The sequence below is a fragment of the Doryrhamphus excisus genome, chromosome 6 (assembly GCF_030265055.1).
Source record: "Doryrhamphus excisus isolate RoL2022-K1 chromosome 6, RoL_Dexc_1.0, whole genome shotgun sequence".
NCBI lineage: Eukaryota > Metazoa > Chordata > Actinopteri > Syngnathiformes > Syngnathidae > Doryrhamphus > Doryrhamphus excisus.
This window is the reverse complement of record NC_080471.1, coordinates 3062376-3087749: the sequence shown is the minus strand read 5'-3', so window position 1 is coordinate 3087749 and position 25374 is coordinate 3062376. Positions and strand designations below refer to the sequence as shown.

General features: G+C 41.0%; 1 protein-coding gene and 1 long non-coding RNA gene across 8 annotated transcripts in view; one reads left to right on the top strand and one right to left on the bottom strand.

The window, feature by feature from the left end:
* The window catches only part of drp2 (dystrophin related protein 2), a 225584-nt gene that overhangs the window by 143990 nt on the left and 56220 nt on the right, over positions 1 to 25374 (top strand). For all 6 annotated transcript variants that reach the window (XM_058076029.1, XM_058076030.1, XM_058076031.1 and 3 more), the window contains 7 exons: positions 2204 to 2324; positions 2561 to 2672; positions 7253 to 7409; positions 9382 to 9528; positions 17345 to 17423; positions 21217 to 21277; positions 22256 to 22317. In XM_058076029.1, the coding sequence (XP_057932012.1) occupies positions 2204 to 2324; positions 2561 to 2672; positions 7253 to 7409; positions 9382 to 9528; positions 17345 to 17423; positions 21217 to 21277; positions 22256 to 22317 (739 nt within the window). The remainder of the gene's footprint in view (positions 1 to 2203; positions 2325 to 2560; positions 2673 to 7252; positions 7410 to 9381; positions 9529 to 17344; positions 17424 to 21216; positions 21278 to 22255; positions 22318 to 25374) is intronic.
* LOC131131369 (uncharacterized) lies at positions 16579 to 23974 on the bottom strand. 2 transcript variants are annotated; one of them, XR_009130183.1, is made up of 3 exons: positions 23751 to 23974; positions 23458 to 23507; positions 16579 to 17177 (listed from the first exon to the last, which is right to left on the bottom strand). It is a non-coding gene; the product is annotated as an uncharacterized LOC131131369 (long non-coding RNA). The 2 variants fall into 2 exon arrangements; XR_009130182.1 differs by lacking the exon at positions 16579 to 17177 and adding an exon at positions 22656 to 23359 and having other exon boundaries at positions 23751 to 23765.

Genomic DNA, 25374 nt, shown 5'->3' with positions numbered 1-25374 from the left:
CCTGGCTGCGCGGGGCGGGGTTTGCTGGGTGGTAGAAGGCAGTCTCTCTCCTTTTGTCATTCTCAGTGACAATTACACATTCACACACTCGCATTCACATACACAACACACCTCCATATGGGCACTCACAGCACATGGGTGCCTCTCTACACAATCTACCATCTTATCCCTGATGTCTATATGCTATTGGTATGCTATTATTACAGTAATAATGATGTGTAGCAGTGAGATTTGAATTACTGTAACTGTATGGCTGTAATTGTGTTTACTATCACGGTTCATGTCTTCATTGTTACTATTGCTACTGGTAAGTTGGACTGTTTCATTTCACTGATATCATCTCCATTGTGACCCTTAGCCATCATTGACATTTAACTCATGCAGTCCTGTTTGTCACTGTTGTTGTTATGGGAATTCTTGTTGCTGCTGTTTTTGTCTCTTTCTCCCCACCCCAGTTTCTCTTCTTCTTCTTGTCTGTGTTTCTTCTTGCTCCGGTCCGGCCGCTCCAAATTCGCAGAACAAAAACATCAAATAACGGCAAACAAAATTTCATAATACAGGGGAGCTTACACCTTTCCTGACAGAGCAAATCTGTTTAGCATGTAAGGGCATTTAGATCAACAATACTATCTGCCCCAATGGCTGGACGGGACACACACAAAAAAAAACATGATGCAAATAAGCAAAGGGAAAAAAATGGAATTCAGTATGGTCCTACAAAAAGGATTTGGCTTTATTCCTTGGCAGTAAATTCAACTCAAGTGCTGTTTGTCTTTTTTTTAGCAGAAAGTGTAAAACAACTTCTACCCTTTTAAAATTGTTTCCAAATTCAGGAAGAAGCCAACTGCTGTGCTGCTCTAATGTCATCTGCTGTGCTGAACACTCGTTTGGGGGGGACACTTGTTGCAGGGACGGACGAATAGCTCCTGGCCAATTTTGAAATCAGGGGAAGATCCACTTGCTCTGACCTGATTTGCTTGGTTCTTCCCCGGTGTCCAACAAGGAACTAGACAGGGGGGCAGCGGTAGACTTGTCCGTGTTGTGGTGTTCCCTTTTTAAGGGGGTCTGCATGTTTGTCGTGCTGCCGTTGTGCGGCTTCTTAAGGCGGCATTCTTTTCAAATGACGAACGTTTTGTTGAGCTTTCCGCCGTTCCTTGAGAATCCGTAGTGTTTCCAAACATACCATTTAAACGTTGCGGGGGGGTTAAATATAGAAACGTCCTCGCTGCTGCTTGCGTGCGAACGTCCATGCTGTTTAAACTAGTTGTTGTATGTGCCTCACGACTTCCGTCCATATTCAACACAAAACGTGAAATAATGATGGTGCATTCATTGCACTTGGGGAACAGCATATGGGGTGAAGTTGAACATGAATAAAACGGCACTTGCATCGGATTTTACCGATACCCACAAACGCATTGTGATGAATCTCGATTTCACCCGTCAATTGCATCCATACCCAGTGAATTCTCAGATGGGATTCTACAGTGTCAGCACATAGTTTTTCATATTTGTTTTGATAAAATGACTGCAGTCCTTGTGGCCAAGTGTTCTCCAAAGCCTTTTTCATTGGATAGTCACCACCTGTTTTACAGAGCTGGATCATCACAGTTTGGAAAACCTCATTAGAGTCTTTGGGTTTCACTTCCCCCTTTTAAAACTAGCCCTCCAGCATAATTTATCACACATCAAAAGTGTTCTTTCTTTGGCACCCAGTAGCAAATGAGCCACAACTTTATCGTTTGCTGCACTGGAAGGCAGAAGGAAGACATATGCAGTATCCGTCATATGTGCTGCAACCCACTTAGCTGCTTAACAGTGTACTACCTGTAGGATTAAAATGTGTTTTTCCCCTCCTCGGGTGGTTGTTGGTGATGCATCGCTATCATTGACTGGCTGGAAGTACATGAAATACTGTAACAGATGGCTGACAGAAACTTGTTTGAATTACTGATCATGGAAAGCCAAACACACTCAGGCTTTTAGTCACTGTGAATGATTAGGGTAGTGGTTGTCTGTGCTGTCTGTATGCCAGCCTGTGAAGGACTTTTTTCTTTTTTTTTTTTTTGCATCAGCTGATCAATTCATAAGGGTCTTTCAGAAGCAAATCCTTGGTTTGTCTCTCTCAGAGGAGGGGGCATTTGAGACATAGTTCTATGATTATTTTTTATACACACTTCCCTTCTTTTGTTTCTCTCACCAGGCTTTCATGGAGGATGTCAAGTCTCGAGGGCCGTTCATCTACTCAGTCTTGGAGGCCGCCCAGTCCTTCCTGGCTCAGCATCCATTCCAGGAACCGGAGGAGACCCTGGCTGAGGGCAAAGGTCTGCTCCACTGACAGCTTTAGTGTTTGAAAATAGTGGTACATGCAGGTAGTGCATAAACGGATACACTTGATAAAAGCCAATCTGATCTTTGGTTGCTTATTACACAATTTAGTCAAGGGGTCTAAATCTAGATCAAAACGCTGTAAAAATGCTAGCTGATTCAGTTCCCTCCTCTTATCCCCTCTCTGCCCGCCGTGTCCAGACCACTTCTGATCTTCTGCATTTCTCTGTAGAGTTGTCGCCCCGCCGCCGGATCTTGAACGTGAGCCGCTCTGTGTGGAAGCAAGCCAATGTGGCTAGCGATCTGTGGGAGAAGTTGACTGCACGCTGCGTGGATCGACACAGGTCTGGTCTGTTTTGCATCACTGTATAGTTGAGTTTGGTTGGAAAGAATACAGTCAAACCTCGTTTTTCAAAAGCCTGATTTACATGTAATTTGGTTTTGGATGAAAACTTTGCCTCAGAAGTACCAATACAGGTTTACAAAAAAAAAAAAAAAAGTTCATTGTCTATGGCTGCTGGGGCTGTGCAATGATTAATTCAGCTGTCCCCCAGCGGATGCGCCCTCCCTAGCAATGGATGATGGGAAGCCATGACAACAAATATTTTTATTCTAATTGTACATTCATATCTATTGTATATTCTATTGTTTTGTATATTTCTTTCCTTCCTTTGAATGTTGGGTTGGTGTGTGATGATTTTAGTGTTCTTTCTAAGATGAGTCAGACTGTTATATTGAGGAATGACATCCTGCCATTCCGATGGTTTGACAAGTTCGTCGAGATGTGTTCCAAAGTAACCTGTATGCAGGTTGGATATGAAGTAAACCATTACCATATAAATGATCAATGAAAGGGATAAATTAACATTTATGGTGACCTTTACCTTTACTGAAAATGTGATTGTTGCATATGGCAGCGGGATGCACACAGACACCCCCATCCTGTGCTATTTCTATACAACCCAATTCAGGGTTTCCCCAGGGATTTTCTGAAGCGTTGGTGGTGGGCTGCATGGGACTGCTGCCGCTGTGTCGTGGCGCTGCTGCGTCTGCATTTTTCTTTTATTATAAAGATAAGTATAGGGGTGTTTATAAATATTATAAGTACAAATTTTTTGCGACGTATTTATTTATTTACTCATTTAACGTTTTCAACAGCCAGCAGAATATGAACCAAGACCATTGCAAAACTGTTAATTTAATGGCAAAGTTACTAAGAGCACAGATAGCACTAATAGTACTGTGTGACTATTAGTACAAAAGTGCTACTTTTTGTACTATTTGACAAGCCTAAATTTAATTTGATGCCTGATTCAGGGTAAAAGTCATACATATGGGAAATGAATTGTTCAGTAATATATATTTTTGTTCAACATAACACAATTTCAATATTTTTGTTATAGAAATGTGTATAAACAGTACATATTGAGAGTCCAGGCGAATGACAGCACAGGTGTAACCAACTTACAGAATTATTAAATCTAGAAGGGAGAGGTGAGTTATTTATTTCACATAACTGAGTCCATTGATCCCCAAATCACCTTCAACCTCCAGAACCTCCAGAACCTCCAGAACCTCCACACCTTCAATCAGGACACTAACGTCTTTCAGCTCCTTCTTGATGACAGAGCCCCGTCACAGTTTGTGATGCTTTTCCCGCACTTCTGACTTTTGCATCCGGTGGGGGCGGAGCATGCAGAGAAACCATCTGTTTGCCGCAGTCATTCTGATTAATCTCATTCATATTGGATCAACTTTTTGAAATTGGTTAATCAGACTTTTCTTTCAATCACATTTAAATCACATAGCAAACACTTCTATGCTACGACTATGTTATGCTAGCCATAGCATTTCAGTATGTGGAATCAAACTATGGAATGGATTGAGTAAGGAAATCAAACAATGCACAACGATGAGCCAATTCAAGAAACAATACAAGCAGTTGATGTTTGCTAAATACAAGGATGAAGAGTCTTGAACCAGTCATGATGTGCTATATATATCACTATATTGACACGCACTATGGTACCCATTATGGCATTGGATGCTCATATCACAGAGTACTTCGGTACGAGGTACATTATTAAAAAAAAAACAACCTTAAACTGTATTATGGAAAGCAGGAAGTGAACAAATGTAACAGTTACTGATTGTAAAAGTACCAGATGGAGGGGTAGGATTTAATAAGCTTTGCTTCTTCCTACTCCTTTTGGACATGTGGAACTGGGAACTGATTATGGGATGCACTCAATTGGAATCTGATGCATGTTCAAATGAAATTAAACCATTACCATTACCATTACCATTACATTTACATTATTTCCAATGGGAACAATTGCTTCAGTTTTCATACTTTTTCTTTTTTCGTCTGACCTTTTGTAACAAATTAATAATGAAAACTGAGGTACTCTGAGGTATTCCCATTTTAATTCCAGTATTTGGGTGCAGTCACTTGGTCAATAAAGAAGTCAGAAAAGTCTGACGTTATACATCGATGGTTGTCATCAATGGTAGGCTTTACCTGCCCTGCATCCACTACTCAGTGGTGGGTAGGAGACTTGTGCGTGTACACTCCGACATTAATCCTGGCCATTTAGCTCTTTAGTGCTATTACAATATTGGCCCTGCTGCTGCTATGTTATGCAATATGCTTCTAATAAATTACTATTGAAGAGACCAAGTTTCCTTTCCTCTTTCCATGCAGGCCAAATCATTAATGAAGGAAATTGTTATTTATAATGAGTTTTGAAATAGGCTCTCTACGATCATTGCCTGCTTTAATGTAACGCAGCTATAATTCTAGCATTTATGGTTTCTAAACTATATTTATCTGGATTTCTTCTTTGTACTGCCTTCTATCAGAATGGGAATTGGGAACATTGTTGCCAAAAGAAGATTAGGGTTTTTTGTCATCTGCATCTATGTATCTGCATCTATCTTCTTCTGCTTATTCGAGGTCAGGTCATAGTGGCAGCAGAAGGAGCAGGGAAGCCCAGACTTCCCTTTTCCCAACTACTTCACCCAGCTCCTCCTTGTGGACCCAGAGGTGTTCTCAGGCCAGTTGAGAGACATAGTCTCTCCAACGCTCTGGGTCTTCCTCGAGGATGTGCCCTGACCACTTCCCTAGGGAAACATCCGGGAAGCATCTTGACCAGATTCCCAAGCCACCTCATCTACTCTGAGTGTCTTCCAGTTGACAGTGCTTCTCACCCCATCCCTGGGAGCCCAGCCACCCTAGAGAGAAAACTCATTTTGGCCGCTTGTACCCGCGACCTTGTTCTTTTGGTCTACCCAAAGCTCATGACCATAGCTGAGAGGAGGAACATAGATTTTTGGGTAAATTCAGAGCTTTGCCTCTCCCTCTTCCGGAATGGAGCGATGCAGAGTCTGCATATGCAGACCCTGCGCCAATCCGCCTGTTGATCTTGTGTTTTATCCCTCCCTCACTCGTGAACAAGACCCAGGTCCTTAAAACTCCTCCACTTGGTGCAGGAGCTCATCCTTGACCCGGAGATGGCACTCCACCCTTTTCCAAGTGAGAAGCCTGGACTCGGACTTGGAGTGGTGATTCTCATCCCAGCCGCTTAACATTTGGCTGCAAACCAATCCAGTGAGAGTTGAATGTCACAGCGAGATGAAGCCAGAAGGAGCATGTCATCTGCAAAAAGCAGAGACCCAATCCTGCAGCCACCAAACAGGAACCCCTCAAAGCCCTGATTGCACCTTGAAATTCTGTTCATAATAGTAATGAATAGAAGGGCTGCCCTGGCAGAGTCCAACCCTCATTGGAATTGGGTGGCCCAGTACTCCATATTCCCGAGTACTCCCCACAGAATTCCTTGAGGAACACAGTGAAATGCCTTCTCCAAGTCCACAAAACACACATACACTTTTGGGCAAACTCTCTTGCACCGTCAAGGTCCCTGCTGAGTGAAAACCACCAACTACAAAGGTACCACCTTTTGAAGACATGGCATAAAGGCGATGCACATTTTAAGTGTGAAGTGAAATCATACGGTAGAAAGCTCATGTTTTAATTATGTTAATGTTATGGAATGCAATGGCCTTTCTTGTCATTATACAAGATGTACACCGAGATTGGAGAGCTTCTCCTTTCAGTGCAGTAGTCAAGTTAAAAAAAAAGTATATAAAAGTAGAGTATAAAAGACAATGTAACAAGATATATACAAGATATCCAAAATATACACATAGTATTGCACAGGAGCATATTAACAGGAGAAGTTGAATATGTTTCAACTGTTTGGAATCACAGCAGTTAATTTTCAACATTATGTCATCCTTATTTTGAGTCATTGCTTCCACCTTTAAATGAAACTGATTTTCATGAGCTGATATTCATCTAAAAATGTACAAAAAAATTTTTTTTTTTTACCATGGTGCGCTTCGTTCCACTGACGCTGTGCTTCCAGTTCTCCAGTTAAGATTTCCACTTCAGTTTTGGTGAAGAACCCGGCACAATGCAATTAAGGCTCATTAAATATTGCCACAGTATTCATGAGGTACTTTGCATTGACCATTCATGGTAACATGCTGGTAGGTCGAGGATGGAATGAGGGGTGCATCCACCTGCGCAATCTTTCAGGTGGAGTGTGATTTATTAAGGGTGAATTGCATCCACGTGTGTGTATGCACACTTTTATAAATCAGAATATTTTTTTGTTGTATGCCATTTTCAGCTTTGGCGTGTGCACACACTTTTATTACACTTATTACACTTTTATTATGGATTATTATGGATTATATGCAGAGTTTTACTGAAAAGTCGTGCAATTTCTATTTCAACCCAAATCTTCAGTCAAATATGCCCAACAGCTTTGAAGTTGGAGTTCAAACCCTCACGAGTCGGTTGTTTACCTGAACAGCATGAGGTGGTCATGATTTCCATTGTTTCCAAATTTACTAGACACATGGAGAGGACTTTGGAGCGTCTCCTTCAGATCCAGGCGGCAATGGAGGAGCTTGCGGTGGCTCTGGAGCAGGCCGAGGGGGTGAGAGATGCCTGGGAGCCAGTGGGTGACCTCTTCATAGACTCCCTGCAGGACCACATCGATGCCACCAAGGTAGACACACACACCACGCTTGTCTTCTTTATGTTTACCTCTTTAATGCACCTTTAACTTGAATCCTAAATTAGTCCCTGTATCATCCGAAAGCAAACATCAGACACACAAGTGTTTTTAATCTATCAAAACACAGCAGCAGTATGTTGTCCATGAATAACTGACCCATGTGCTGCTTGCCTTCCAATGCATATGCATTAGCAGATGATAAGGACGTGAAATTGAAAACAGCAGCACCATGGCAGGGGTTCGAGTCCTTGTCAAGAGTGGATGTTATTATACAAGTGGTCGGGGTCATTGGGCTTCGTCATTGAGGAGTAGTCACTGCCGCCTATCATTTTGTGCCACTGTTCATTATAGGCAGTGTAGACGTCTGTCACAGCCAGCGCTTCATTCAGCCCCTCCGTGGGGGAGAGTGTTGCTCGATTAAGCGATTAAAGAGGACTCTATTATGCTCATTTTCAGGACTTTGTATTGAGTTCTGGATCAGCTACGATAACCCGAGCCCTCTCAGCTGTGATTGGTCACACTCCCAAGCACTTTACTTTCAGATAAGTCGGTTGAAGTTTACTGAGTGCAGGCCATTTATGCCCATATAAGGAAGTCCAGGTTGCAGTGAGGTCAGCAGAACTTGGTGTTGAAAAAAAAACTCTGTGAAACACAGTGTGCAGAACCATCCGAAACTGTTTCAAGGTTCTCGTTAACCCAATTATTTGATGCATTGGCATCGTTGAACACGAGAATACAGCATTGTAACACCATTTATAGGTCAGAAAAGGGGAAAAGCATAATAAGCAAAAAATGCCTGCTCATAAGAAGAGTTCCATGAGTTAATCATTATCAATTGCAGTTAATCTGTTGCTCTCTTGTCTACTTAATGAATTATTATTTCATCTTTATAAATTAAATTGCCATTCAATTAAACCAAGCTTCCCTAATTGTAGTTTTCAGACCTTTTGGACAGTTCTGTCATTCTAACTTTGTGGTAACAGTTTGGAACACCCATTTTGTGTTGTAGAAAGTACTCTCAGGTACTTTCCAGCACCACTGACCTCTGATTGGATCCCTCAGGAACACTCCAAAATTTTGTAGAATATCTTTGCAGAAGATCAGAAACTGTTATGGCAGTTATGACTGCAGCCACGGTCATTTAAATACGTCTAACCGAATGTATAAAGTTTCATGCAATCCAGTCTGTTCTCAAAATTCACATTAAAAGCTGAAATGTGCTCCAAACAGCTGACAGAGCAAAAAAATAACAGGGAGTAATAAATGTAATAAATGAATATGCACACATAGGCTCTTTATCCACTCTGGCTTCTATTGGTAGAGGTGTGCAGTCTGGCCTGGTTCACAGATAATATCTTTAAGTACTGGTGCCCATGCAGTATACTCACATGTTACATGAATAAAAATACTCCCTGGGAGCTTTTGTGTAGTTTGCTTCGCGTTCATACTGGTTTTTGGGTGCATTCACACTTGTCATGTTTGGTTTGGTGGTTACAAACTCTGTGTGTGTCAAGTGTGAACTCTGGGGTGCAAGCATTTCCTGAGCGACGCCAGTCTTGCTTGCAACTGCACCTTGTGGTTCAATTGCTGAGCTCAAATGTGAACGGTACATGGACTAGTGTTAAAATGGCAGCAAAAGGCATGCTGCAATGGCAGATAAGTAAGAGAAAATTTGATGCATGGGAAGTGCCATCTCTTTGCTCTGCTCTCGACAACCTCACTCTTTCAAAGTATACTACTAACAAAAAGTTTGGGATGTTTGGGACATTAGAGAACAGCAAGTTGTGTGTCAAGTGCGTTAAGCATTGAACATTTTGGACATGTGCATTCAAAATTAAAATTAGGCTCACCTGATTGATTCTTTGGTTTTATCTGCCTCCAAAATATTTGAACTTAATCATGTATCCCTCCTTCCAGTTACATCTGTCTCTCCTCTGTTGTCTGCCCTTTGTGCTCCTGCAAGCTTTTTAAGCAGGAGATAACGCAGGTGAAAGAGGGCATGAAGCACGTGAATGACTTGGCCCACCAGCTGGCTATTTCCGATGTCCATTTGTCCATGGAGAATGCTCGCGCTCTGGAACACCTCAACAACAGATGGAAAGTGCTTCAGGTAGCGAATGACTGCTGACATCATTGGCAATTGCTGCAATCACAGTAAACACTGTTAGCTAGCATTCATGTTTGCACAATTGACCCCCCACTTTTCAAAATCCATTGAAGATTGCAAGATTTGGGGTTATATTTTAATAAGCTTGACAACTAGACGCTCTCTTCTGCACGTATTTGTTGCCATGAACTTCCTTCCTTCATTCATTGGGTTTTTTTGTGCTTCCGAGCCCTTGAAATGGCTCAGGATGAATTGGTTCAGCAGCCCAACAACACCGAGCAGATTAAACCAGTTGGCTTGTTTTGTAATCCAGTGAAGCACATCAAGTTGGCTGCTTCAACAGGAGCCTTTTGTCCTTGAAGTTGAACTTATTGGATGTTTGGCAGCGATGCAGGGGTACTCCAGTGAGTTTCCTGAAGCTTTGCCTTGAAATATATTTTTCACTTTCATTGCCAACTGTGCCTCTTGGCCAAAGTCAACTGGGATGGGCTCCAGCATACCCCATGACCCTTATGAGGACAAGTGACATAGAAAATGGATGGATGAATACTAGTATACATATACTCATGAGCCACTTCATTAGGTGGAGCTTTATGGCTGCTCACCACACCCTCCCAAGTGTTCACCCCCAAATGCCACACCAATCTTAAAGCTTTTCAAAGTGCCACCCAGGTCAGACATTTTTTGGGTGTGTTTTGTAGGATGTAAAACTAACATCACTCTCACAAAGACAGGAAGTCCCACGCACGGCAGACATGCTTGTTTTGGATGCTGCAGCAGGGGCGGAGCTGATCTGCGTTTGATATCGGCCGATATCTATATTGTCCTTTTTCACTGATATTGGCCGATAACGATCGGTGGCCGATCAATCGGTGCACCCCTACAAACCCCTATTTGCGCCATTCCTTTCAGCCCTTAAAAAAGTCAACATGATGCTGCAAAGCTGAGCTAATCAAACGTAAGTATTGATGAATGAATAAGTATTCATTTGTTTGTAAATCATTAGTATTCAGTTATCATTAGTAAATCAGTATTGATTTATTTGGTTATCATGGTAGTCATTCTTCAAAGTTTCTACAATAATTTCTACAATATGGAGAGATTTGACTTTGATATTACTACTACGTTATGTCAATACACTTAATATTATGAACATAAATGGAACAAGGTAGTAATTGTTTGTGTACATCACGTACGTGTTTTATTGGCAAATCCTGTGTTAACTTTTATGAATTTAAAACTTATGTGTTGCTGCTGATCAGTGCTGTAGAAATGACCAAGAACAATAACAATGAAGTAGCCAAAAAGTACTAACTAAATAAAGGAGGTATGAATATTACTACTATTCAATATATCAGGTTTAGCTGAGAGCTGGAGATAAATGCGTAAAACTGTAAAACCTCATTAAAAAAAACTTATAACTTTGCTCCTTTACTGTCGCGATTGAAAGCAGATATTCTGTCATGACATCAGGGTAAACATGAGACCATGTGACACAACCAGGAAGTGTGAGGAAGGCTAGACCATCTGAATTCACAAGGCTGTTTTTCCTCCAAACGGCTGGCCTTCGTAGTCAGTTCTACACCACTGCAAACTACAATCTAGACTGTTTTGTTCATTAGTCACCCCTTTGTTGTCTCACCCTCACACTTTATTTTAGAGCAATAAGATGGCATTTTATTACAGTTGGACCTCTCCAGAGACATTGGTTCACCTATTTGATTCACCTAGTCTTTCTCATAGGAAATAACGGACATTAGTCTATTCCAGGATCAAGCTGTCATCATCATCATAAAAATGTTACCTGTATCGGCGAATAACCTTAACATTTTCAAATTAGTAGCTTTGAGTAGGGGTGCCCCGATCGATCAGCCACCGATTGGTATTGGCTCATATCGGTGAAAAAGCATAACAGTATCAATATTGACGATCCCCTGAGCGAATCAGCTCTTCCCCCGGTGCAGCATCCAGAACAAGCATGTCTGCCGTGTGTGGGACTTCCTGTCTTTGTGAGAGTGATGTAAGTTTTGCGTCCTGCAAAACCTAATTCAAAAAATGGCTCATCGGAGTGGCACTTTGAAAAACTTTTGACTGATGTATGTGATCAGAATTGGTATCGGTATCAGTCACTGTCACTCATGGATTATCAGGATCGATATCGGCAGCATAAAACCCTGATGGGAACATCTCTATTTTTAAGGCGTTTTTCATACTGTATGATACTGACAGTATGATACTTTTTCAGTATCATACTGTATCATACTGACACTTGGGGGCATGATACCTGTCCTGATACCAGACAAACCATGTGATGATCTTATTATCACATACTATTTAATCATGAGCTTATTATCACGTACTATTTAATCAAAAGACCATTTTGTTTCCAGAAAATGTTCAGTTTATTACATGTATTATATCTAAACAGTGTAAACACAACAATTGCAAAAATATTTAATAATATTTTATCAACAGTTTTATCTTATCAATGTCTGACAATTAAAGTTCCATTAATCAAGTTTGGGTTTTTTGGTGACTGGAGAAACACTAGACACTAAGCACTCGTGTGCTGTTCTCTGATTGGTTGTTTCACGGGCACGATACCAGAGCAGCACGCTCTGAGTGGACAGCTACGGGGGCTGATACTGGACATGGTTAAACTCTATATTTTATCAGTATCACTGCCCTGGGCTTTGACACAGTATCATTTGGGCCTTTTCCCGTATCATTCATGGGCGCTTTCTAGGGTACAGGGCCAATTAACACTGTAGTATGTGATAATGTCATTTATCAGCCATAAACCACATGGTTGCGCTGTTATTCAAAGAAAAAGGCAGCAGAAAAAATAGGTACACACCTTGAGGGCACTGACAAGCACATGTGTGTATAATTTAAGCTCGATTGGTTGTAAAACATGGCTGACATGGAACAAAATGTCTATGCAGGCGCCTGGGCGGGACTAACTAATTGTCCACAGGTCTCCTGTGTTATGGTCATTCTTTTTACTGTCATGGATTTTTGACTCCTATAGCGCAAACAATAACCCACACAGAAAACTTTCTAGATCTTCCACAATCTACACCTATTCCGGCTGTATTGCCTTGGATTTCCAAAACTTTTTATTGATTCCACCCATGGCCCATCTCCAGGCATGCCCATTCTGCTGTGATTGGTCTCACTCCCAAGCATTCCCAAAGACTTCTGGACTACTGCCAAACCACACTTTCCAATTCTGTTCATATTGAAGTTGATAAGAAATGTATGAAACCTTTTTCTGAGCTACTTGAAAAGTGGTTAGGAGCCGCTGGTAGCTCATGAGCGACTAGCTGGAGACCCCTGAATTACCATGTATGAACTCAGTGGTAACGTAGGTCCTTGTTATCCTCGTTTAAGTGCAGACAAACTTGGGACAACATTGGTAGGGGAAATGTCTTCATTTCACGTTTTTGTTGAAAAATGTTGAAAAACCCTTGGTTAGAAATATGGATTGTGGTGAAAAAGTCTCTTAACAACACCAGACGTCAGTGAGCTTGTAATTTGCATGCATGCAGGTACAACGTTCCCTGTATGCACACTCTATAATGCTACACAGACAACCGCTTGGGATGGCAGTGGACTTCAGAAACAGTTTGGCAGATAATCCATCTTTGCCAAAACAGATGCATATTTTTCTTCATTGAGAACGGCTGGCCTCAGCTCAGCTCTTCAAAATAAATCATTAACTGAAAAATACTTATTAAAAATACTAGAGTTATCATTGGTCCAGCCCTCCATTACAGTTCAGATTTTTCATGTGACCTTTGATTGAAAATACCAAGGCGCTTTCCCGTCATCTTACCCCTTGTCTTGCTCCTTCCTTCCCCTTCCCTTTAAAACCTCGGGCCAAGGAGAAGCAGCCACTATGAAATGGGACACCACTAGATTCTCATGATATATTCACCCTTTATTGCTTGCTGGCTGCCACACAGATGCAATAGTCAAATTGTTAATAATAAATGTTTCCTACCATAAAGTAAGTCACATATATTTTTACATTATTTCAGTGTGTTTTTCACCTTTTTAAAATAAAAGGCCTTAAACTAGTGAACAATTTACAATTTACAACTTACAACAACGAGGCTACTGTGGTTGCTATATACATTAAGCGTGAAATCAGATATGCGTGATTGATGTATATTGCTTATTACTTATTACATTAATATGTTTCTTTTGGTCTCCGCTTTGCTGTCTTGTCAACGGGCGTTGTACCTCCACCTAGCCCTTCATTTCAAGTCTGGTCCTCAACTACACTGGTTTTCAAGGGCTGTAACCTTAGCACTCGATTTAAGGAGAATTAGGACACCACTTGATTCTTGTGAACGCGCCAAACCCAGGGTGACGGGTAAGATTATGGATAACGAGTAGAATTGGGATTCAGCCTTCATCCGCATCTGACAAAACAATTTCATTCAAATAGAAGAATCAGCGCTGAAGCCCAGCAACTTCCTTCACTGTGTTGAGTTCCAACCGCTCTGTTCTTGGTCGAAAATGGCTTGACCAAATTTGATTTCCTAATATCCGTCGATCCCGAATAATGTATGCATTTGTCTTCCTTATGGGCAGCTCAAATTACCAAAGCATAACGGCTCACATTTGGCTCTGCAGCACTTAGTTACGTCAGAGCCTCCCCTGCTTTCCAAGTGCGAAGCACCTGAGGAATAACCTTTCAAGTACGCCTGTGAGTCATTGCTTTTGATATTTCAAGGCCCCATGTTGCTCTATGCTTTACCTGAGAATCTCGAGCTGCTCACCAAGATTGGATTTGTGGATGTTTTTCAACATCCGGCCGACAAGAGTGAATGCATGTGCCGTGTCCAATATATTTCATATAAACAAGGATAAGGCAGACTAACTCTCACGTCAGGGGTTGCCAAATGCTCCTGCAAGGGCAATTGCAAACCTAATAGTTTGTCTCGATAGAGCGTCTAGGTCTCAGGTCTCTTTGGTTGTTGATGCAACACATGTCGAGCCCCAACATCAACCATCAACAAATGGCTGACCTCAGCCCAAATTCGGACCCAGTGATGGCCCTTTACGGACAATTAATGTCAATTGGAAATATAAAAGCACTTAATCATGCTCACGGACCAATGGCAGTTTGACGGTGTAATTATTTCAGTTATTGGTACCAAATCCGAGGATGTCAAATGATTTGTTTACTCGCCGAGTGAATGAGAACCACGGCATGTTTAAAAGCAACAGCTGATTGAGAAAACCGAAAATTTTAAAGTGAAAGGACAAACAATACGTATATGTTAATTCTTCCGGAATCCAGTGCCAAACCGCTCATTTGCTCTGAAACTGTAGCGCTGGTCAAAAGGGGGAAATGTGATGCTTCAAGCTGACAAAACTTATAAATGGAACAAGGTAATTCGGGGGGAAGTATCCACCCATTTTGCCCATCAAAATGAGTGTGTTTAGAGCCCAGTGTGAAAAATCTGTGATTGTCATGGCACATTAATTTACGGCACAGCAACATGCAAATGAGTGTTCACTATGTAGTGTATGAATATTGGAGCAAAACAAACATCTTTCAATGACAGTTGTGAAGGACTGCTTCTTACTCAAAGGTAAACAAAAAGAGGATTCTGTGACAAATTCAGTCCATTTCCAATATCATCTACTACAATAAGAAGAAAATGTGGAACTAACAGAAAAGCTGCAACAGTACATTCTCTTAAAGAGACACTTTAAATAAAACTTTTATTATTTGATATTATTTTTTCAGAGAAACCGATGCAGTTTTATTTAACTTCAATTAAGCCACTTGTGTTCATTCATTCTTTGTACAGTCAAACGTTGTATGAAATTTGGTAATTTTTTCTTTTAAATGCAATTTCGGTGCCAAAATAATTGTGTTGGAGGGTTTGTTGTGTGAATGCTTCTTCTTCTTCCTTCTTACTGCGCCTCATTTCTTAACCAATTTAAACAAATCCAACATCAAAATGTTCAGCTCACTCAGGACAGGTTTGCAACCTATTCAGACTTTTCCAAATATTTCCACATTTAGTGTGAAATCATATTTTCTGTGAACATTTAATTAGATTTGAATGAATTGAATGGCCAATTCAAATGGCCTGTACTGCCCAACCCAAACGTACCCCTAAATAACTGATTCCATATTTACACAAATAAAACTCTCATTGAAGAAAACAAATGAACAGCAGTCTATAGCCACATAGCAACGTTGGCTTATTTAAACATACACATTCTATAACGCGGTGTACATAAACTGATACAATACTGCCATGCTGTCGTCTTCGGCCATTTCTCCTCTTCTTTTTCAATTGTGCACCTGATGGCTTTGACTTTGTCTTTTCCACGTTTCGTGACACAAATCTCCTCCCATCACCAGACTAGCAGCCAATGCTAAACCAACTCACGCACTCACAATGACCTCCTTTTATGCCAATATTTCAAGTGAAACGTTTGAGCACGTTTGAGGCTCTTGGTCTGCAATATAATTAATATAATATAATTTTAACAATTAAATGTGTTTTGAGCAATTAGTGTTTTAAGTTTGTTTTTTTACTTTATAATTAAGCTGAAAGCTGAGGTTGAGAGGCACCGCCCCCTTGCAAAACTTCTTTTGTTCCATCCACATCACATGGTGGATGTTTGCTCATGTCACGCCTGTAGAAGAGCGCCCGTCTGCCATGTTCTGACTCAATGAGGATTTGGTGAGCGCTGAGCATTAGTAAAGCCCCCCTGGAGGGGCCCATATGGCCCATAGCCTGACTAAGTGCCATCCACTTCTCCAGGATGAGTACTGGACATACATCTAGCAACCAATGCAGTGAACAAAACAAATTGGATGTAGTACTGAAGAGTTTGCTCATCACACGTCAAGCAGAACAGGGAAGAAAGGGGTACAACTGAACAGAATACAAACTAGTCATGGTGTCAGATGAAGACAAGAGAACAAATAAGTAAATAAGCACATTGTATTTATATACACACTGTGTATTTACTGATTTATATCGAATGACAGAAAAACTAAATACATGTACATGGAAAGACCAAAAAAAATACACAACATTAAATACATAATATTAACAAAGAAAAGAGCAGTGCCACAAAGCATGATGGGATATCACACTAGACTTATTTGGCATACCGCTGTTACCCTAATTGTGGCAAATTAGGAAAAGCTGTATAGTCCAGCTGTTAGAGTGCTTGGATCCACACCCAGAGATGGTGGGTTCAATTCACATTCAATCCAAATACCTCTTAATTTCATTCTACGTTTTAGCCTCTTTAAGTCCAGCTTTGGTCTCCCATTTCATTCAAAATTTTAATTTTCACACCTTTTCAAAGAGTTTGTTTTGCTTCAGCTTTTCAGCATTGACATGCAATGTCTGCTGATATTTTATCATCTAGTTACATATGATATTCATATGAGTTAGTCTGTCGACACAATTTAAGGCAAAATACGGTTCAGATCTCCACTGTGAAAAAAAATATGAAACGGACCTTACTCAATTTTAGTTGGAGACCCCTGCCCTATTGTTGTACATCAGGAGGAATGACGGATCCCGTTTCAACACGATTTACTATGCTGTGATCTGTGTCGAGCGTTCTTGCCTGCTGCTCTTCAAAGGCTCTTCTGAGTCCTTCAAGAGAGGAAACATAGGGAAAATACATCATTCACATTCCACACTTTGCTAACAGACAATGAGCAGGTGGTCTGCATGCGTGGCACAGCCGTTGTGGGGGTTCTTGATGGGGAAAGAGACGAGTGGCATTATTCCCTTTGATTAACACGCTGTGTGTCTTGCAGGGCTCCATTGAAGAGAGACTAAAGCAGCTCCAGGATGCACACAGAGACTTTGGCCCCGGATCACAGCACTTCCTCTCAAGTGAGTGACATGCTGTATATTTATTGGCTTGACAATAAATTGAGTAGTATGAATTGTATTATCATGTGGAATTTGATCAATCTGACCTATTGATGGCATTATACTGCACTATAAGCTTTGTCATCATTGTGACTGTGGACTGTGAAGCAATACATAATGAGCAGCATTTTCTTGAAACACAAATGCAGACAATGATGAAATATACTCGTGTTCGGCAAAACTTATTGAAGGATACTTGTTTATAAGGAGTCATCGCTCGTTCCCTAGTTCATCCCTAGTTCTCAATAATTTTTTGTCATGCTCCTTCTAGAGGGCAACATTTTTTTCCGCACACCTAGCCCGTACACATATTCTTTCAGAGTTCCCAAATGGCACACATTGAGTGAGGGACATTCTCACGTTATATTTGCAGCTACGGCTTCACTCTTCAGTCATTAAAATCTCCTGATTGGGAACACTTCACCTTCCCAGTCAAGTATAGAAGCTAAGCTGTTTTACGCTTTGCATTTTGTTCCCTTGTTGTACTGAAAATGAACCTATCCTTGACATTAAAAGTGAGGTGCGTACCAAACCGTGAACGTGTTAAACCTCTGTGATTAGCTCATTTTTAATTCCAAGGTCTTCCAATGCCATGACAAGGCCGTAGTTTAAACTGTACCGTGTGTCAGGTTCAAACTCCTGTGACACTTGTAAAAACACTTAAATACAGAAGAGACAGACAACAATATTCAAAAGTTACTCTACTCTACTCTACTTTGCCCAGTTTAGACTGACTGACGACGCGTAATGGCTGTGCTTTCTGTGTGAGCATGAATGAGCGTGAGTCTCTCCGCAGCTTCGTGAAGTTTTTCCGCTGTCATGCTGGCTCACAGATGCCACACTGGGGGTGTAAATAGCAGCACTGCTGAGCTTTCTGCGCCATGTGGGGCTGTCTGGATTTGTGGCACTGTTAGGTTGCCAACTTGTTGGCTTGATATGCAATATATTGCATTACATATGAAACTGTCTAAAACCATAGCTTAAAGCAATACCATTTCTAGAACACATTTGCTCAGGTTTTCTCTTAAAAGAAAAACATTCCTGCTACCGGATTTTCATCCTTTTTGTGTTACCACCGAAGGCTACTTTGAAACTGCTCTTCATTCTTGGCTCGCCGCCCTTTTTTCTTGCCTTTGCGGAGTTTTAAAGTGTTCCCACACAGCTGAGGTCTTCAACAGTTTGTCTTCTGTTTGGCTGCCAAGGTGAACTCGAGCGTAATGTTCACGGCTGTGGCTAAGAGGGGCGACGACAGGCGCGCCAGCTGACACAGAATCACGTATTTGCACATTTTTCCTTTTTAAATTAAAGATAATTTGATTTTCTGCCTAGATTTACTCTCATGGGCTGTTTTGTTTGGTACGCCAAAATACATGTTTAAGAAATCGTACTACCTTTGTTAAAAAGAACCATTGTCCAGTATCACGGGTTCATTCAAGGAAGAAAAATAAATTGTTACAGAAACAACACAAAAATATGATGGCTAAGAAGAACAAAAGAAACACACAAATCTACAAGAAAATAATTCAGGCACATGTTACCAACAATGTAGCCTTGTACCCCTTCTACTGTCTCATTAATGCAACAGCAACGACTCTCACACGTTCCTCAATTTACTCTCCCCCGTTTGGAGAGACACCTTCCCTTTAAATACTCTCGCCCCTCCCTTGGGCGTACCCACTCAACAATTGGGGTGCAGCACCATGTTTGCGACTTGGTTCAGTCCAACGTCACCCGACCACTACTCGCGCGCCAATTTCGTTTCTTAAGGGGCCATCCCAGAAGTAGTCCTTTCCAGTGTGCGTCGGCAGCAGGCTGACAGTCTCGCGGTTCAATGAGGTGAGTCTTGCGTATGCATGGTATGGATTGTGTGTGGCGTGTGGAATCGAATGTGCACCCTCGAATGTCCACACATGGGGAATACGTTGTCCGGACGCGAGGAGAAGATGTGTCATAGGGACGAAGGCGTTCTATTCTCTGTCACATCCAGCCATTTTCTTCTGATTATCCGGGTCGCATTGGGAGCAGCCAAACCATGGTCCCCGGCCACCTCCTTCAGGTCCACCGGGAGATACCAAGGTGTTCCCAGGGAGGCACTTGACAAGTGACACGTCGCCTGGGAGGCATCCGGACGAGATGCCCAAGCCACCTCAACTGGCTCCTTCCGATGTGAAGGAGCAGCGGCTCTACTCTAAGCCTCTCCCAGTTGATTGAGCTCCTCAATCAGGACCTCATTCCCAACCCGGAGGGAGCACTCCACCCTTTTCCGACTGAGAAAGGGCAGCCTTGGCGGAGGCCAACGTTTACCGGAAACAGGCTCGACTTACTACTGGCAATGCGAACCAGACTCCTGCCCCGTTTGCACAAGGACCGGATAGCACGTAGTAGCGTGCCACCAATCCTGTACTCCCGGAGCACCCCTTCAAAGGACACCAAGAGGGACACGGTTGAATGCCTTTTCCAGGTCCACAAGGCACATGTAGACTGGTTGGGCAAACTCCCATGCACCCTCAAGCACCCTTGTGAGAGTGTACTAATCAAAGACATCATCTTCCAGTGTTCACAATTTATATCCAACACTACAACAACAGACCAATGGAGGCTGCAAAGACTGTCCAAAGACTATGTTCATAGGACAGAGTCAACGCTTTCAAGAAGGATCTAGAAGAACAAAAATGGGAGTGTGTGTCCAGTGCCAAAGACGTGGATGAAGCATACGAACACTTTCTACATACTTATATGAAGCTGTACGATAAGAACTGTCCCTGAAGAGAAAAGTCAAAGAAGCAAAAGAAAAACAACCAGCCATGGATGGCAACAGGGCTTACTAATGCTTGCAAGCGTAGCTGCGTTATCATTAGCATGGCCTCAACACTGGTGACCCCTGCTTATTGAAGGCCTTCAGCATTTGTGACATCCCAGGGGATGTTGGGTGATGTCTAACTAATAAGTATACAACAATAACATGTCAGTGATTTTTTTAAATATCCCTCTTGAGGACCACCACAAGTACGAAATCAAATGTCATTTAAACATACATTAAAACATTAGCAACAACACAAGAGAGCTGAAAAAAGTTTGATCATCGAATGACTTTAGCACAGTTAACATGAAGGTAATATCATGTAGCTTCATCTTCTACACACAATATATATATATATATATATATATATATATATATATATATATATATATAATTATTATTATTAATCTTTTGCTCATTTCTTTTTGGCCCTAACTTATTGGCCCTCCATATAACCTCATCACACAATTTACAATAAATACAATTAGTTGGACCTTGTTTTGATTAGTTAAATATTATACATTGAGAGATAAATGTGTTAAATTCAAAACATAAATAAAATAGTATATTAACATTGCTTACCATATAAAACACACACAAAAGGTATCATTGAGGACCGATACCAATTCCCAGGCCCCAGGCATTGGTACTGCATCGTTTCAAATGTGAAAGGTACCCATCCCTACTCGTTTGACCCCAAAGTGTTTGAGACTGTCTTGACTGCAACCCAATGTCCCATCAACTTATCAATTATTCCCAATGCTGAGCATGCTCAACCTGGCCATATATAACATAATGTAGAAGTTCTCATCCTTTCTTAAACCATGCAACATTTTTTTTGTTATAAAGGTTTGAATGGTCACCACTGTCTGGTCACAGTAGCCATTGTGCCGCAATGGCTCTTCATGCTTTGCGTGCCGATCCTACAATATAATGACATGTCTGTGTGTGCAGGTTCAGTGCAGATACCATGGGAGCGTGCCATTTCCCCGAACAAACTGCCATACTACATCAAGTAAGTACAACATCACAGTCAATGCCTTTATTTTAGGGACTTTTGTATAGTTATATTGTATTTTGTATGACAAATTGCAACTCTGTCAAGCAGCACTGGCTACATCTTTGGACCCAATTGTATTTGGTTTCCACTGGTCCACAATGACCTCACAGTACCAAATATAGCAGTGCAATTGATGCGTCCAATGGTAACTGTTTTTCTTGAACATACACTACACAGTTTGTCATTTTGCCAAACATTTGTAGTTTAAGTTGCTGTTAGAAGGTGGATAAATAAATGATTAGCAGAGGAAAGGTATTGAACCACTGCAAGCCCAAGTTGCCGGAGCACTCAACTGTTTATCCATTTATCTCATCAATACTGCTTCACCTTCAGAGCTTGTGTGCGTGTGTGTGCATGTGTGTTTGTGTGTGTGCCTGCCAGGTGGACAACATTCTTTCTTTCTCAATTGTACAGTCCTTTTTGAAGTTGGCATATTGACTTGTGTGAGCGATATCGCAGGTCCTTTCTTCCTGCAGCTGTCCGACTGTACAGCCAGCACTGCTCCCAATAGACTACACCGCTATGTTCATCTGTGCAATACTTGGTTTTATATTCAGTATAGTTATTCCAGACTCCATTCACTGTACAATATCTGATCAAGCTCTAAGTGCAATATTACTTTCTAAGTGCAGTATTTTTTATAATGCCTCATAGTTAACTGCAAGATCTCAGTGTATAGACTGATTACATATTTCATCTCATATTTCATATTATTTTGCAAACTGTATTTGTACATAACCCTGGGTAAAATTGTTAATTTGTTAATACTTCGGGTGTTTATGTTGTTTATTTAAAAAAAACATTCTTGTTTATATTATAAAATACATATGTTTTTAATTTCCCTGCATTCAACTTGTATTTTGTTGCCTTTTTAATGTCAACCTTTGCTTTGTAAATGTGCTCCATGAATACAGTGCATTTGCTTTCCTGCAGCCATCAGGCGCAGACTACATGCTGGGACCACCCAAAGATGACAGAACTGTACCAAGCACTGGGTGAGTAAGGAGCAGTACGTCACTGTCCAATAAAGGAGTATATATATATATATATATATATAATATTTTATTTTTATTTTTTTTTACCAAAATGCAAACATTTTTATCAGGTTCCCATCCAGCAGTCTGTCTTTGTTTCCATTAATGCATTATATATGTACTACAGAGTTAGTGATTAGTGATTGTGCTCCAAGATTTCTGCCTCGCAGTGGTAGCGCGTCAAAACTTGAGAATCTTTCATTATTGCTCAAATAGATGCCATGCCTCAATTTGTGTAAACGTTTTAATTATGCTAGGGCATTTTTCTACCAAAACTGCAAAGAGGGTGTTAATTGGACACAGCTGGTAACTGGAGAGTCTGTTATTTCATACATTAAAAAATTCATTATATCTTAAAACTTGAATGATGATTTAGAGTGCATGAAGGGAAAAAAAGTGGAAAGGATAGCATGTTTCTCTTTGATCATATTGGCATTTATTGACATGTATATTGCACAACACAGCAGCAGCAGAAATCAATGTTGTAATAGCACTAAGGAGGAAAGCCAGCCTTAATACCACAGATGATCAATTAGGTTGACACCTATGTTTGAGTAGTAATATTTTAAATTGCATGCAAAGATTGATAAACCTCAACTTGAGACAATCTTTCAATATTGCTGCAATGGATGCCACGCTTAACTGGAAGCGGCCAGTAACTGTTATTTCTTACATTTCAAATTCAGGTGTCTCAGCTTCTAATTTCACCAGTGATATGCATATGTTATCTTGAAAAAGTATGTCACATATAAGGTGAATTTATGGTTAACACAAAATTTATGTGATCAATAACTGGATGATCATTATCGGAATCGGTGTAACGGCCTTGATCTCTTAAGGACAAAAGAATGAAAATAAAGTTTCTTTCCTCTCCACTTCTGCACCCCTCATCAATGCCAACCACGTTGTGTGGCAAAGAGAGGGAGTACTTGTTTTAATGGTGATAAACAAAACACAGATTTTATATTTACAAAGGTTCACAAGTTTTTCACAACACTGCCGACTAGTGGCCAATATAAGTAACGGCGTGGGGGAGAGAAGAGGAAGGAGTGATGATTAATGACACGTGACACACAAAAAGCAAAAATGAAAAACACATACCTGAAGGACAAAAGAATGACAATAGTCTCTTTCCTCTCCACTTCTGCACCCTACACAGACGGAACATAAATTACACAATGTAACAAAAACCACGACGGGCCTAGTGTAACGCAAATCCCGCCAGAAGTGTAACTGAAAAGAGGCCTTTTTTTAACTAAAACCAACGGTCAAAATAACATAAAACCACTTGAAATGACAAATATATATCGACATAAAAACAATATACACAACACTGATGACCAAATCTTAAACTAAACAACACATTTTGTCTGCAGCTCTTTAACTGGACTTACCCTCATCAATGCCAACCACCTTGTGTGGCAAAGAGAGGGAGAGCTACCAGAGCTGGGGGCAACTATGGAAGCCCGGGAGGAGCAGAAGTGAAAGGATAAAATAACGCATATACAAGGAAAGCAATGAAAATAGAGTAAACAAAATAAGAACAATAAATAATTCATTGAGATAAAATTCACACAATTACTAAATAATAAATTCACACATTTAGAAAATAAATAATAAAGTGCATTTTTAACTCCGTTACATCGGCAGCATAAATCCTGATTGAATCATCCCTACTCAATATTTTGCTGTCATGTATACGTATGTCAATGGCATGAATGGTTTTGGGTTAGTTTTCATGAATCAAACCTGTACCCTCTGCCAAGAAAGGCAGATACGGGTACCGTAAACCACTGGTGGTTGTGTGTAGAAATGTGTAGTCTTCAAGACAGAGGTGAAATCCACCTGGCGTTAATCCCTGGGTCCGGAACCTTGCGCAAAGTCCAAAAGCTCAAGCAAGAGAGAAGGGAAAAGGAAATCCCATCAGATGGTCGCTTGACAGATTGGTCCTCGTGGCTCGAACGCCGGCTCCCAGGATCCCGTCGGCGTGTGACGTCACTACCTTTGTTTCCACCAACCACCCCGGCGCGCCGGATGAGTCTTCTTAATTACACGCCCTCTGCAGGCGTGGCTTCTCACCGCAGTAGCCCTTTGCGGATGGTGAGGATGAATGACAACAATGATGATGTACATATGCCATGTGTACAACTCCTGTAATTGTTCCCCTGTACCGAGACCATGACAGCAGTTTTCCTACAGCTGAGTCTTGTAATATATAATATATATAATATATATAATATATATAATATATATAATATATATAATATATATAATATATATAATATATATAATATATATAATATATATAATATAGTGACGTGCTTACGGACCCCACTACCTCTGCTGATGGACTTCTGTGGCCATTACAAAATAAAAACCTCTCACTGAGACGGCTCCACTCAGCTTCTTCATAGCCCAGATCGCCCCTCCCTCCCGAAAGATCATCTAATCACTATTAGTATGCAAACTAGCCAACAGGCAGCGCCAACATTGTGGAAACAGAGAAAGTGATCCATTGGACAACTAATAATTAACTACTAAAAATAAAGAGTAATATAACGTTGGTTGTTAAAATCTGGCTGTAGGATATATATTTTTTACTGTTGATTTTTTAGATATGGAGAATATATCATCAAAGGTATTCCTATTTGGCGACGACAGACCATGCTGGTGGATCGAAGGCAAGATCCTGCCGTTGTTAACTGTGTTCACTGTCAAAAGACAGCTGGGATAGGCTCCAGCATACCCGCGGCACTAGTGAGGATAAACGCAATAGAAAATGGATGGATGGATGCCAGGAACATGACGCGCATTGTGGCCTCCAGTGGGCCCTGCGCTTCTAAAGGCAAGGAGAGGTGTTCATTCCATTGGTTAAGGTGATCTTAACCAATCTTAATCTAAACTCGGCTGTGTTAACTCCTTCACGCCTTCTCTCCTCATTCTTTGCCACTGGAGGAGGGGACCCGGGGCGTGGGTGCGTTGCTCTACGCTGCTCACAAAAATTGCAAAGCGCACTGG